General features: G+C 38.4%; 1 protein-coding gene across 2 annotated transcripts in view; it reads left to right on the top strand.

Moving 5' to 3' along the window:
* The window catches only part of LOC128645682 (arf-GAP with GTPase, ANK repeat and PH domain-containing protein 1-like), a 607,927-nt gene that overhangs the window by 478,109 nt on the left and 116,687 nt on the right, over positions 1-13,131 (top strand). For both annotated transcript variants that reach the window (XM_053698867.1, XM_053698866.1), the window contains exons 7-8: positions 1,630-1,757; positions 1,887-2,042. In XM_053698867.1, the coding sequence (XP_053554842.1) occupies positions 1,630-1,757; positions 1,887-2,042 (284 nt within the window). The remainder of the gene's footprint in view (positions 1-1,629; positions 1,758-1,886; positions 2,043-13,131) is intronic.

Below are 13,131 nucleotides of genomic sequence, written 5' to 3'. Positions count from 1 at the left end.
CCTGAGAATGAAATCTCTTTAAACTGAGTGCAGACATTGTACAACTTGTGTGGTTTATTTAGATCTCTGTATAGTCAGTGATGTGCACGGCTTACAATGCTGGCGCCCTAATCTACTGGCTTTCTATATATATGGAATAGGAATTATAAACAGGCAGGATATCTACTAATTATTCAAGCACCTGCACAATATAGTTTCAACATGGAAATAAGTGGTTATCCATTCCCCATATATTGTTGGTTAGGAAACTGCTTAGAGGAAAGGGACCTGTGTACGAGGCTGTTGAACATAGGGGGTTTTGGCCCCAGAGGATTGTGCGATTTCCTTTGAGATGCTCTGGTTGACTTTGTCCCATTCTGAAGGTAACAGCTTATTACTCTGCACATTTAAATCCCCCATTAATAGGAGCAATTAAAGAATAGCTCGATTTCCAGCAAATTAACAACCCGGAGAGGTAATTGCGACATAAATGAAGATAAATTTGTTTTAATGTTGTGTGAGAGGGAGGGAGGCCAGGAGAAAGTGTCAGGTTTGGGGGGTGGGGTGTTTTATGGCTTCTGTAGAATTCACTGGCCCATTGCAGCTGAGGGGGCCACAAGGGGGGGTGAGCACTTCCCAAAATGAGCATTTAATCTTTAAAGGGACATGCACATTTACTGTAAGTGAAAAAAATATATGAAAACTTTCATATAAAAGTTGAAACCATTATAATAGTTATCTGAATAAGTGAGAAATCTGGTGTGAGGAATCTGTATACAATTGAGTCTAGGAATAAATAGACGTTACTGGAAAACAAAGTAGCTGACATGTTCAAATGTCTTTTCCTAGAAAATTCAAGTGTAAATAGGCTGTGTAATTGTGTACATGGAAACGTCTCCATATTGTTTCCACCATGGCCGTGTTTAATATTGGTTCTGCACCCTACGGTAGACTCTACGTCTTTGCATACACTTTAGTCCTTCCGTGACTCATTAAACATTGCTTAAAGGGACAGTATATATCTCTTGTATAAACATTGTGCTTGTGTCTCTCTCCTTAGAGAGACCAAAGAGCAAATTCTGTAACATAGGTTTTCTGCAAATTGCCTAAACCAGCTATTGATTTGCAGCATTTTGAAGGAAACCTACAGAATGTAAACAATGGTGTTGTATGTAAAGCAAGGGTTAGTTCACATAAGCACTGTTATTGTGGTAAAACTAGTTATCTGTAGTATTACAACTAATTGTCAGTAACAATTACTTAAAGGGAGAGGATTCAGACAGAGCATACAAGTTTTAAAAAGTTTCCAATTTACTTCTATTATCAATTATCTTTGTTCCTATGATATTCTTTGTTGAAGAGATACCTAGGTAGATGTCTGGAGCACTACATGACAAAAGACTCCAAGAGAATGAAGAATGAAAAAATTGATAATAGAAGTAAATTAAAAAGTTGCTTGATCTATCTGAATCATGAAAGAAAAAGTTTGTATTTCATATCCCTTTAACTTATTTCTCCTTGGAATTGTACTTATTTCCTCTCTCTCTCTCTCTCTCTCTCTCTCTCTCTCTCTCTCTCTCTCTCTCTCTCTCTCCTCTATTACAACACCTTCACTTCAATTTCTTTTCTTGTCTCTCTCACCTCATCCAGTGGCGCAGAAGATTGTAGCAACACGAAAGAAGCAGCAGCTCTCGATTGGTCCTTGCAAGTCTCTGCCAAATTCCCCAAGCCACACGTCTGTGTGCTCCGCACAGGTGTCAACAGTGCACATCAGCCAGGTACAATGCATCATCTGTATAAACTGATGTAGTGAGCAGTCTTGTACATTATAGCGCAGGCACATGACACAGGCGGAAAAGACAGGCATTTACACAGATCTGACTTTTGTGTTTTTTCCAACCTCACAGACCAGTAATGGTGGGGGCAGCCTGAGTGACTACTCCTCTTCCGTCCCATCTACCCCAAGCACCAGCCAGAAGGAACTGAGGATCGATGTTCCCCCCACTGCCAGCACCCCAACTCCAGTACGCAAGCAATCTAAGCGCAGGTCCAACCTCTTCACGGTGAGCTCTTATTGATAGTTGCGAACTCTTTAGTGTAGTAACAATTACTGTAACCTAGAAACTGCTGTAAACAAAGCATAGCTAGTTCTTACTTCTAATTGGCCAACTTTTCACCCCACAATCACCTTCTTCAGCTGTCTATCAGAATAATTTCTATCAGTTTGACTTACTGCTCATCCCTTATCATTTACAAAAAAAAAAAAATCTAGTACTAAAGCTCACCGCTTCTAGCAATATTGCACTTCCCTTATAGCCCCTCCTCTCTGCCCATGATCTTCTCTGGCATCTCTTACATTACCTGCTCCTACTTAAAAGACTTTACGCTACTGTATGGAATTCTTAACTTCAAAGGTTCCCTGCAAACCCACCTTTTTAGAGAAGCCTTTCATATACTCCTTACATTAAAATTCTAGCATTATGACATGACCGTTTTCTCAAGATGCGTCTTAACCATTTGTCTCATACCTAGCGGTTCTCTTTTTTTTCTTTTCTTTTTTTTTTAATTTTAGCAGCTATTTGTTGTGCTCATTAAAGCTAACAAGTTATGTTTATAATACATCATTTATACTCCCTTCAAGCACATGTCCCTGATTATTCTGTTTGTTTGGTTTATTTCATTGAAAACATTTTTTAAATTTTGTTCTTAATATAGGAAAACTGTTATAATGTATGTTAAAATTATTTTAAATGAAAAGTCACAGGCTTCAGCTGTCCTTATGGAATATGTAATCCCATTGATCACAGAATATAGTTAAAAGGATTTGGAAATAGTGACCTCTCAAAAAATGTAAGTTCACAATCTGGATCTATAGAACTTTAAAGGGTCCTTAAAGTAAATATATATTTATATACACGCACATCACTACACTATAAAACTTTCTTGCAAATTAAATGTTTTAAATCGTTTTAATCTTAAAACTTGACTTGTATTACAGTATGGGGACACACCTCTTGAAAAGCCTCTTGCATGTTATTTATCTTACCTCCTCTGCCCCTAACTGGCCACAGCGGAGGATATATCAAGGAATCCCTTAGCAGCATATAGAATGTTCTGAATTCCACATAATGCCTAAGAAAGGAAAACCAGACAAAATAATGTGATTTTTTTTTTCACTATTAATACACTTTTTATGGGAAATTATTTTTAAGTTTAATATGGAAGAAAAAGTAGAGAAGTAGGTTATATATAAAATTATATGAAAAAAGGGTTACTGCAAATTACAAACTGAATTGGATTGGAGTTTTTTTATACAGAATAAATCCTTCCTTATCAGGAATTGAGGGGGAAATGATAATGGGTAGTTCATAAGAAACCAAACTTGAAGAGCCAGCACAGTTTTGTGAGTCTTCAAAGGAGATATTGCATGAGGAATCATTTCCTGTTAAGTGTAATTAGGAAATTGTTTTTGTGTGTAGGTCATGGCAAGAAAACGTGGATTTCACAGAAATATGTAATTCCGCCTTACACAATAGAACACTGGTAAATAAAATATTCTGTATCTAAAGATTTATAATATTCACAGTTTTAACATAGAAACGTAAATTATGACGGCAGATATGAACCATAGTCTGCCAGTTGTCCTATATATAATGGCTTAATTTGTAGAATAGCCTTATGCTTATCACATGCATTCTTGAAGTCCCCTGCAATGTTTGTCTTTACCACCTCTTACTTCCTTTTATGTGAAGAAGTGCTTCGATGATAACCCTTGCACCCACTGCTCTCTTAGAATGTTTAACTGCGGGAGAAACGTTCTGCTGATGGATGTAATTTCCATTTGCTAGTTACTCAGTTGTCAGATGAGTGCAGCTTGTGTCTGCTCCACCAGATGGCAGCAGAACATCAAGGATGTATATCCCTGGAACTCCTGTTAGGAGACAAGGTTGTTGTTTTTTTAACTAGATGTTTTCAGTTGCTAAACAATTTTGATTACTTGTCGCATTATTTTTGATAGTTCACATACAATAGCTAACATGCGGGTAGCCTACAGCCAATGGACATTTAAATATCTAGTTCATGGATCTATCTTTTATTGGACCTAGGTGTTTAACTGGGGACGTTCCATTATACTGTATGATCCAGGGGGGAGACATTGTTGAACCCTGCAGACATTTAACCTTAGACCCATTTGACTCTCAATTGAACTTTTTGGGTGCAGGGTACTCTGTTGTCTGAACCATGAGACCTTCCATAATCTTACCTAGGGAATCCATCATTTTTGGACCAAGGGGACCATAAAATCACAGACCCAGTTGGTACTATGTTGTTTAACTCGGATGTCTCTCCATTGCTACGTCAAGGGTACCAATAATTGTTTGATCTAGGATACCCTCCAATGATAGATACATGTGAATTTAATGAGGATACTGAATTGTTTGATCCATCAGGCAATCCCCCAGTCTATGGATTAATGGCGCCCTTTAGCAGTAAAACCAGTGGACCTTCTGACATTAGTCCCTTCATCATAATTTCTAGCTTTGAATCTACAGGATCCTTTAATGTTGGATCAAGGGGATTCACAACCATCTATCTAATTGAACACTCTGTTACTTGACCCAGCCATGTTTCCTGTGGCAGATACTCTTTTAATATGGGTCCAGAGGAGCCTCCATTATTAGGTTACATGTACCGCTCAAACCAGGGGACACAACTAGTGATGCACCGAAATGGAAATTCTGGACCGAAACCGAATCCGAAAATCCAGGATGCACTTAACCGAAAACCAAAACCGAAAATGTATTTTTTTTCCAAATTATTTTAAAATATTTTTTTTAGTTTTTTTTTTTTAGACTATTTTATGAATGAATCTGAATTAAAAACCTGCAAGCCAATAAAATAACCACACTTGTATTGAAGGTAACACACAAAAATTGGACAAAAATATCTTAAAACAATAATATGCTACACAATAAGTTTACCAAAAAAAAACAAACAGGCAAAAAACTATAATGCCAATGATAATGTCAGACCCAATAAACCCTGCAACAGTAGATCCTCAAGACCTTGCAAAGGTGAATCCGTCCAATGTCTTGAGAACCTTGTGTTTCCAGACCAGGGGGGCATCCCACTTAGAATACAAATTACTATTCTAGATTGTATAGGACTTATACAACAATATGATACAGGTGATGAAGTGGACACTCAATCATTTCATCTAGGCGACTGTACAATATTGGATTCCGAAATGGCAATGCTTTCTCTTCCTGTGAATAAAAGCCTTCTTCTAGGGTCCACTGTTCAGCACACCTCAGAAGCTGCAAACAAACATAGTGCAGTACAGCCATAACAAATGTATGCACTATATGGAAAATACTCATAGGGTGTAAGTAAAAATTATTATTTATTATGGAAATCACCATGATCAAATCGCCAGCAAGTCAGTTTTACAAATGTATCAAAAGTTTAAAAGCTCTACTCGCTTTAGTGGACCCGTTGCCTTTCTCAAGAGCAAGGTAATAAAAAGTTCAAAGAGCTGTAATCGCACAACTATAAAGACGTTATAGCCCCGCCTTCCAACTTCAGTTGCATCTATAACAGGTGCATGTTAGTGTTTTACATCCGGGTTTACTGCTGTCATTCAAACATATCCTAAAATAATGAAATATATCCAATTCAAAAAAAATATATTTATACTTTTAATCAATCTATTTTCTTGCAATCGATAACTTAGTCTTATCATAAATTTAAAATCAAAATGTATAACTTTTTTAAACTACCCTATTAAATTTTAAAAATTACGCCTCAAAACGTGCATCACATAACATAAGATATAAATTTATTCCAGACCCATCTCTGATACTTTCTAGAATCACATGCTCAGTCTAGCCAATCAAAGTTCAAGTTCTCAATCAAGTAGTCCCATATAAAAAAAGCTCTCAATCAAGTACGCAAAAAATGAATTGCGTGTTAATGTCCACCAATCAATATGTAATATGTAAAGTAACTGTGGCTAATCAGCTGTGGAAAACATCAATGCTTGTACTAGACCACATTTTACATATAAAGAAAATATAATAAAATATGTGTTCCTAAAAATGTTTATTATTGCAATGGTCAAAATATGGCATCGCAAACACCCAAGTTTTATACAACTGAAACGCATAAAAATAGATCTTATTATTTTTTTTAGATAATTATAAAGTGAAGAGGTGTTCCAAAACATTCCATCTCGATCTTCTATTCAAACTTGAAAGCTGGTAGTGTGATGGGATTATTTCTTTGTGTACTCAAAAATATTAAGTTCCTGACCATGTTCATCTCCCAACATCCAATTAACTAAAAAAATGATTCTTCAACAAACAAAGACAAAAATTACTATTGACATATTAATAACCTATGAGAACATCAAGAGTGTGATCATTAAATTACTTTCATTTTAAATCAAAATGTGCTAATTACTATCCTTAATATTTAAAAAGTGCCTTTGTGAATACCAATCATATATGTGAAATATTCTAATATCTGCTATAGTTCTAACATCTAAACTTTTGTTCCTAAATAAATGCTGCAACCCTAGTATCCTTGTTCAATCCCCTTTACTAGTACAATATTGGACCAATAGTTCAAACATCAACAGTAACAATGGTAGAGAAGGACCCTTCCACTTGTGATGTAAGAGTTCCTCCAAGTTAGGATTCTAAGTGACCTTCAAATGTTTAGACTAAGAACCTTCCCAAGGTTGTTGTAGTTAATGCTTTATCTATAACAATATGTGGTTCTCAAATGTTTGAAACATGAGATCTTCCAAATAAAGATCCTATATAACCTCTAACAATATCTGGCCCAAGTTGCCTTTCATGTCTGACCCTAGGGACACTACAGCTTAAGATACTGCCGTGGGCCGCCTGAGGCGCTCAGCACGTCATAAGCTGCAGGCAAATAAAGGGTCTTTCAGTATGAAGTTTCTTATACTTCATGACTGAAATTCCCCATTATTTGTAGCACGTTTCTATAACGCTAGGATGTATCATCACTTTAACATTGAGATCAGAAGCTAGACCTTTCCAACCCATGAGTAATCCGTGTTCTTTCTCTTCAAAACAATGGGTTGTTACTTGCAAGTCTTGTCTTGGAGAGGTAGCCCATGGATTTCGGGGCATTGCATAAATATTTCATATGCTGTACAATGCTTAGTAGCATCTAAGGGGCTAACCCTATAGCTCATGTTAAAGGTACAATAAATATTTTGTGATTGTTATGTAAAATGTTTAGTTATGCATTATGAAACAATGTTGCAATATATCTTATATATATTTTTCCCACTTTTCATGTAATGTAGCACTGAAACCTAAAGGGATAGTAAACCCCAAAATTTTCTTTTATGATTCAGATAGAACATACAATTTTAAACAACGTTACAATTTAATTCTATTTTCAAATTTTCTTCATTCTCTTGTTATCCATTGCTGAAGGGACAACATTGCACTAATGACAGCAGGAAGCTGAAAATATCTATTTAGCCAATCACAAGAGACAAATGTGTGCAGCAACCAATTAGCAGCAGCTCCCACTAGTGAAGGATATGTGCGTATTCATTTTTTAACAAGGGATACTAAGAGAACGAAGCACATTTGAAACTAGAAGTGAATTTAAAAGTGTCTTAAAATGATATGCTCTATCTGAATCATGCAAGTTTAATTTTGACTTTCCAATCCCTTTAAGCAATTTCCAATTCTCAGAAATTGCACCCTGCTGACTTCTCAATGTTAATCCTGCAAAATATCTGTTTATAACCCCAGTCCCCATCACCTGTGATTGCAACTGAGACAGCAAGTTTTCTACAGTGGCACTGATGTTTGTATATTACTGAGACAATAATTAAGATGGGACTTAAAGGGACATTAAACCCAAAATGTTTCTTTCATGATTCAGAAAGAGAATGTAATTTTAAATATCATTCCTATTTACTTCTATTATCTTTATATTATCAGGGATATTTGTGATACTGATGTAATACCACAAATCCCCTATAGGAGGCGCTGATAACTAGGGGTAGAATAATGATGATGGGCAGAGTATAACACTGGAATGGTAATACAATCAATGTGCCCCTGGTAATACCATATATGTAAATAAAATTATAAATCTAAAAATTATAAAAAGCAATAATAATTAAAAAATAATAATAATAGAAAATATATATTAAAAAATGGTTAAAATATATATATACAGACGTATCAAATGGTCAAATGGAAAAGTTCAAATGAAGTCCAAATAAGTCCAGAAATAGATAGATAAGGCAGCTCTCGGTCTTCACCCAAACGATGGTGTATCTTCAAAGAATGGTTAACTGCAAGGAAAACAGAAACAGAGGCGCCACATGTGTAGATCAATCAAAACTGACAAAATCCAAGCAAGATGAGATACAGGATACTCACAAAATACCATCAGTGCAGTGCAGGCTGATGAAACAGGGTCTTCCCTGAGAAACGCGTCGCTATTATCTCTGCATATACAAGGAGACTTGCCATATAACACACCCAGCTGTAATTTGTTGCACTGATGGTATTTTTTATCTTTTGAAAAATAAAATACTTGAAACTTTTTTAACAAATCTGGTGTTCGTGTGGCATTTCCCTTGCCAGTAACCATAAGGCTGTCTAGCCTTCCTCCCCTCTGGACATATTTTCCTTTTTGCTGGAAGTAACCTAGATAAGGGTTGCTGTTGTGAGATCCACCACAACTATAGGATATCCTGACGGGGATCCCCTGGTACAGCCAGCTGGTTTGCTGTTAAATACCAGCCTGCCCCTACAGGCACAAGAGAGTGCCTTCACGTTTGTGAGTATCCTGTATCTCATCTTGCTTGGATTTTGTCAGTTTTGATTGATCTACACATGTGGCGCCTCTGTTTCTGTTTTCCTTGCAGTTAACCATACTTCTATTATCTAATGTGCTTCATTCTTTAGATATCCTTTGTTGAAGAAATAGCAATGCACATGGGTGAGCCAATCCCATGAGGCATCTATGTAAAGCCACCATACAGCAGCTACTGAGCCTATCTAGATGTGCTTTTCAGAAAAGAATATCAAGATAGGCTCAAATTATTTAAATTTGCATGCTCTTTCTAAATCATGAAAGAAAAAAATTGGGTTTAATGTCCCTTTAAGAGCTCTCCACATATGAGTGGTAAGACCCTAAGATATATAGGACTTGTTGGTTTGTTAGCAGCTCATTCTAGAAATCCTCTATAGAGTTTACCAGTGGTGGGATTCCAAAATTTTAGCAACAGGTTCTGGTAGGATTACTAAATGTAAGCAACAGGTTCTCTAACTTCTCTATCATACAAAACCTTTATACTTTCTACATTTTAGGAACAGGTTCTTAAGAACTGGTTAGAACCGGCTGAATCCCACCACTGGAGATTAAATAATATCTGAGACTGACAACTGCTTTTACCATAATATATTTAGTATACTTGGTTTCTGACCCAACCACTTGCTCAATGCTCTGGAATGCAGATATCTCAACATATTCCAGAATCACTGTTGCTTATCTAGGTGTCTGGATGAAGACACACTGGGATAGACCTTGAGGGCCCGTGTTTCTGGCGAGCCTGCAGGCTCGCCAGAAACACCAGTTATGAAGCAGCGGTCTAAAGACCGCTGCTCCATAACCTGTCCACCTGCTCTGAGCAGGCGGACAGACATCGCCGCAATTCAACCCGATCGAGTACGATCGGGTTGATTGACACCTCCCTGCTGGCGGCCGATTGGCCGCGAGTCAGCAGGGGGCAGCGTTGCACCAGCAGCTCTTGTGAGCTGCTGGCGCAATGTTAAATGTGGAGAGCGTATTGCTCTCCGCATTTAGCAAGGTCTTGCGGACCTGATCCGCACTGTCGGATCAGGTCCGCAAGACCTTTGATAAATAGGGGCCACTGTGTCTGGATCTGTGCGCTATGGACACATCATGTTTGGGATACAATGTACATAAAGGACTAATAAATCCAAATATACTCTACATTGTATATGTCTCAGAAGCATAGAAACATGTTCAGACGTGAGAATACCAAGGTGACAACAGCTGTATGGTTTATTGATAGCCAGCACTATGTATCTGGTTCTCAGGGATAAATATATCATAACATGATTAAATATGTAGCCTGCCAGTCAAAAACTTTTACAATCTTTTGTTGGCCAATACGCAGCATGTGAAGTTAAAATCAAGTTCTGTCCTGTTCAAGACACAAAAACTTTAGTGATTTCCTAACCTCATAATGTACATCATATTCCTATTTACGTTGTTCACTTCAGCCACTCTGTCTTATATGGATCTTTATGCTGCTAAAATACTGATAAATATTGAACAGATCTTTTAACTTATAGGTATAAATGACATAAAACTATTATTTTCTTCTTAAAACGGGGAGAGTCCACAGCTGCATTCATTACTTTTGAGAAATACATAACCTGGCCACCAGAAGGAGGCAAAGACACCCCAGCCAAAGGCTTACATACATCCCCCAGTCATTCTTTGCCTTTCATCACAGGAGGTTGGCAGAGAAGTGTCAGAAGATTTCGGAGTAGTCTCTTATGGAGGGTAAAACTCTTCGAGATGGGACAGGAGTTTTAAGTAGTCCTGTCAGCCACTCAATGAGAGCATGGAAGTTAGAGTCCAGAGATGCAGGGAGAGTCTTTCTGCTAAAGCATCTTGACTCGTATTAAAGGGACACTGAACCCACATTTTTTATTTTGTGATTCAGATAGAGCATGAAATTTGAAGCAACTTTCTAATTTAGTCCTATTATCAAATTTTCTTTATTCTCTTGGTATCTTTATTTGAAATGCAAGTAAGTTTAGATGCCGGCCCATTTTTGGTGAACAACCTGGGTTGTTCTTGCTGATTGGTGGATACATTTATCCACCAATAAGAAAGTACTGTTCAGAGTCCTGAACCAAAAAAAATCCTTCTTTTTCAAATAAAGATAGCAAGAGAGCGAAGACATTGATAATAGGAGTAAATTAGAAAGTTACTTAAAATTGCATGCTCTATTTGAATCACGAAAGAAAAAAATTGTGTTCAGTGTCCCTTTAACAGCTCCACAAGCAATCAACGTTGACGAGTTTCGCTGCCTGCTTTCTTCACTCAAGTCCATGTCAGAAGCAACGCTACTATCTGTCAAACTTGAAGCACCGTGTTACTGTTCCACGGCATAGATTCCAGTAAGATCGTTTAATTTTCCTTTCATTGTTGGAATGTAATGTAAATGATAGAAGACAGGGTCTCAGTGGGACTCCTTTATCTTTATGGAATCAAGGGTTAATATCTCCTGAGGGGGTTTATTGAGCAGTGGGGGACTTTAATCATGTTTGTTATGTGATTCTGTCTGCTTATGGGTAGAAATGTTGGGGCTCATGGCTAATACGGAACATACAATTTTTTAGAGCTACGCAGTTCTTGTGGACTGGCACGCTTTTCTTTGGCCTACATGTCGCACCTCGTGACCGGACGTGGTCACGTTTTCATTCTCCATTTCTGTATCGTGACCGAGTGTCGCTGGAGAAGATCTGTTTCTCTACTTATCTGGGTCATAGGAGGTGGTAAGTGCCCCAGCCATTGGGGGTGTAAGGTGCCAGTTGCTTTTGTCCATAATTTAATAAGTCAAGCTATGGAGGATTCTGATAGTTCGGAGAAGGATTTCTCTGATCCAGATTCTTTTACTTGCGTAGATTGTGGGGAGGCCAGGGCATGAGGTGCGTTCCCTAGAATATTCTGTTTTACACAGGCAGTTGTCCCGCATACCGTTACCCCTTCTCCGGAAGGAGATTTATTTCCACCAGAGATTACTGTATGGTTCCGCATGGCCATATCTTTGGCGTTGGCGCACTTACATCTTCCTAATTGCAAACAAAGAGTTCATCCGTATCCCCTTAACCCGGGGGTGTCAGGTGCGAGTTTGATTATATCTGATCTTTCCTCTGGGAAGCGGTTTCCTCTGAGCCTTCAGGGTCGAGGCCTTCAGATGCCCCGCCGGAGGTGGATTTTGCATTTAGATTCAGACTGGCGCGCCTGTGTGTACTGCTGCGGCATGTACAGGGAGTGCAGAATTATTAGGCAAATGAGTATTTTGACCACATCATCCTCTTTATGCATGTTGTCTTACTCCAAGCTGTATAGGCTCGAAAGCCTACTACCAATTAAGCATATTAGGTGATGTGCATCTCTGTAATGAGAAGGGGTGTGGTCTAATGACATCAACACCCTATATCAGGTGTGCATAATTATTAGGCAACTTCCTTTCCTTTGGCAAAATGGGTCAAAAGAAGGACTTGACAGGCTCAGAAAAGTAAAAAATAGTGAGATATTTTGCAGAGGGATGCAGCACTCTTAAAATTGCAAAGCTTCTGAAGCGTGATCATCGAACAATCAAGCGTTTCATTCAAAATAGTCAACAGGGTCGCAAGAAGCGTGTGGAAAAACCAAGACGCAAAATAACTGCCCATGAACTGAGAAAAGTCAAGCGTGCAGCTGCCAAGATGCCACTTGCCACCAGTTTGGCCATATTTCAGAGCTGCAACATCACTTGAGTGCCCAAAAGCACAAGGTGTGCAATACTCAGAGACATGGCCAAGGTAAGAAAGGCTGAAAGACGACCACCACTGAACAAGACACACAAGCTGAAACGTCAAGACTGGGCCAAGAAATATCTCAAGACTGATTTTTCTAAGGTTTTATGGACTGATGAAATGAAGAGTGAGTCTTGATGGGCCAGATGGATGGGCCCGTGGCTGGATTGGTAAAGGGCAGAGAGCTCCAGTCCGACTCAGACGCCAGCAAGGTGGAGGTGGAGTACTGGTTTGGGCTGGTATCATCAAAGATGAGCTTGTGGGGCCTTTTCGGGTTGAGGATGGAGTCAAGCTCAACTCCCAGTCCTACTGCCAGTTTCTGGAAGACACCTTCTTCAAGCAGTGGTACAGGAAGAAGTCTGCATCCTTCAAGAAAAACATGATTTTCATGCAGGACAATGCTCCATCACACGCGTCCAAGTACTCCACAGCGTGGCTGGCAAGAAAGGGTATAAAAGAAGAAAATCTAATGACATGGCCTCCTTGTTCACCTGATCTGAACCCCATTGAGAACCTGTGGTCC

The sequence above is a fragment of the Bombina bombina genome, chromosome 1 (assembly GCF_027579735.1).
Source record: "Bombina bombina isolate aBomBom1 chromosome 1, aBomBom1.pri, whole genome shotgun sequence".
Lineage (NCBI taxonomy): Eukaryota > Metazoa > Chordata > Amphibia > Anura > Bombinatoridae > Bombina > Bombina bombina.
This window is presented reverse-complemented; position numbering and strand designations above follow the sequence as displayed.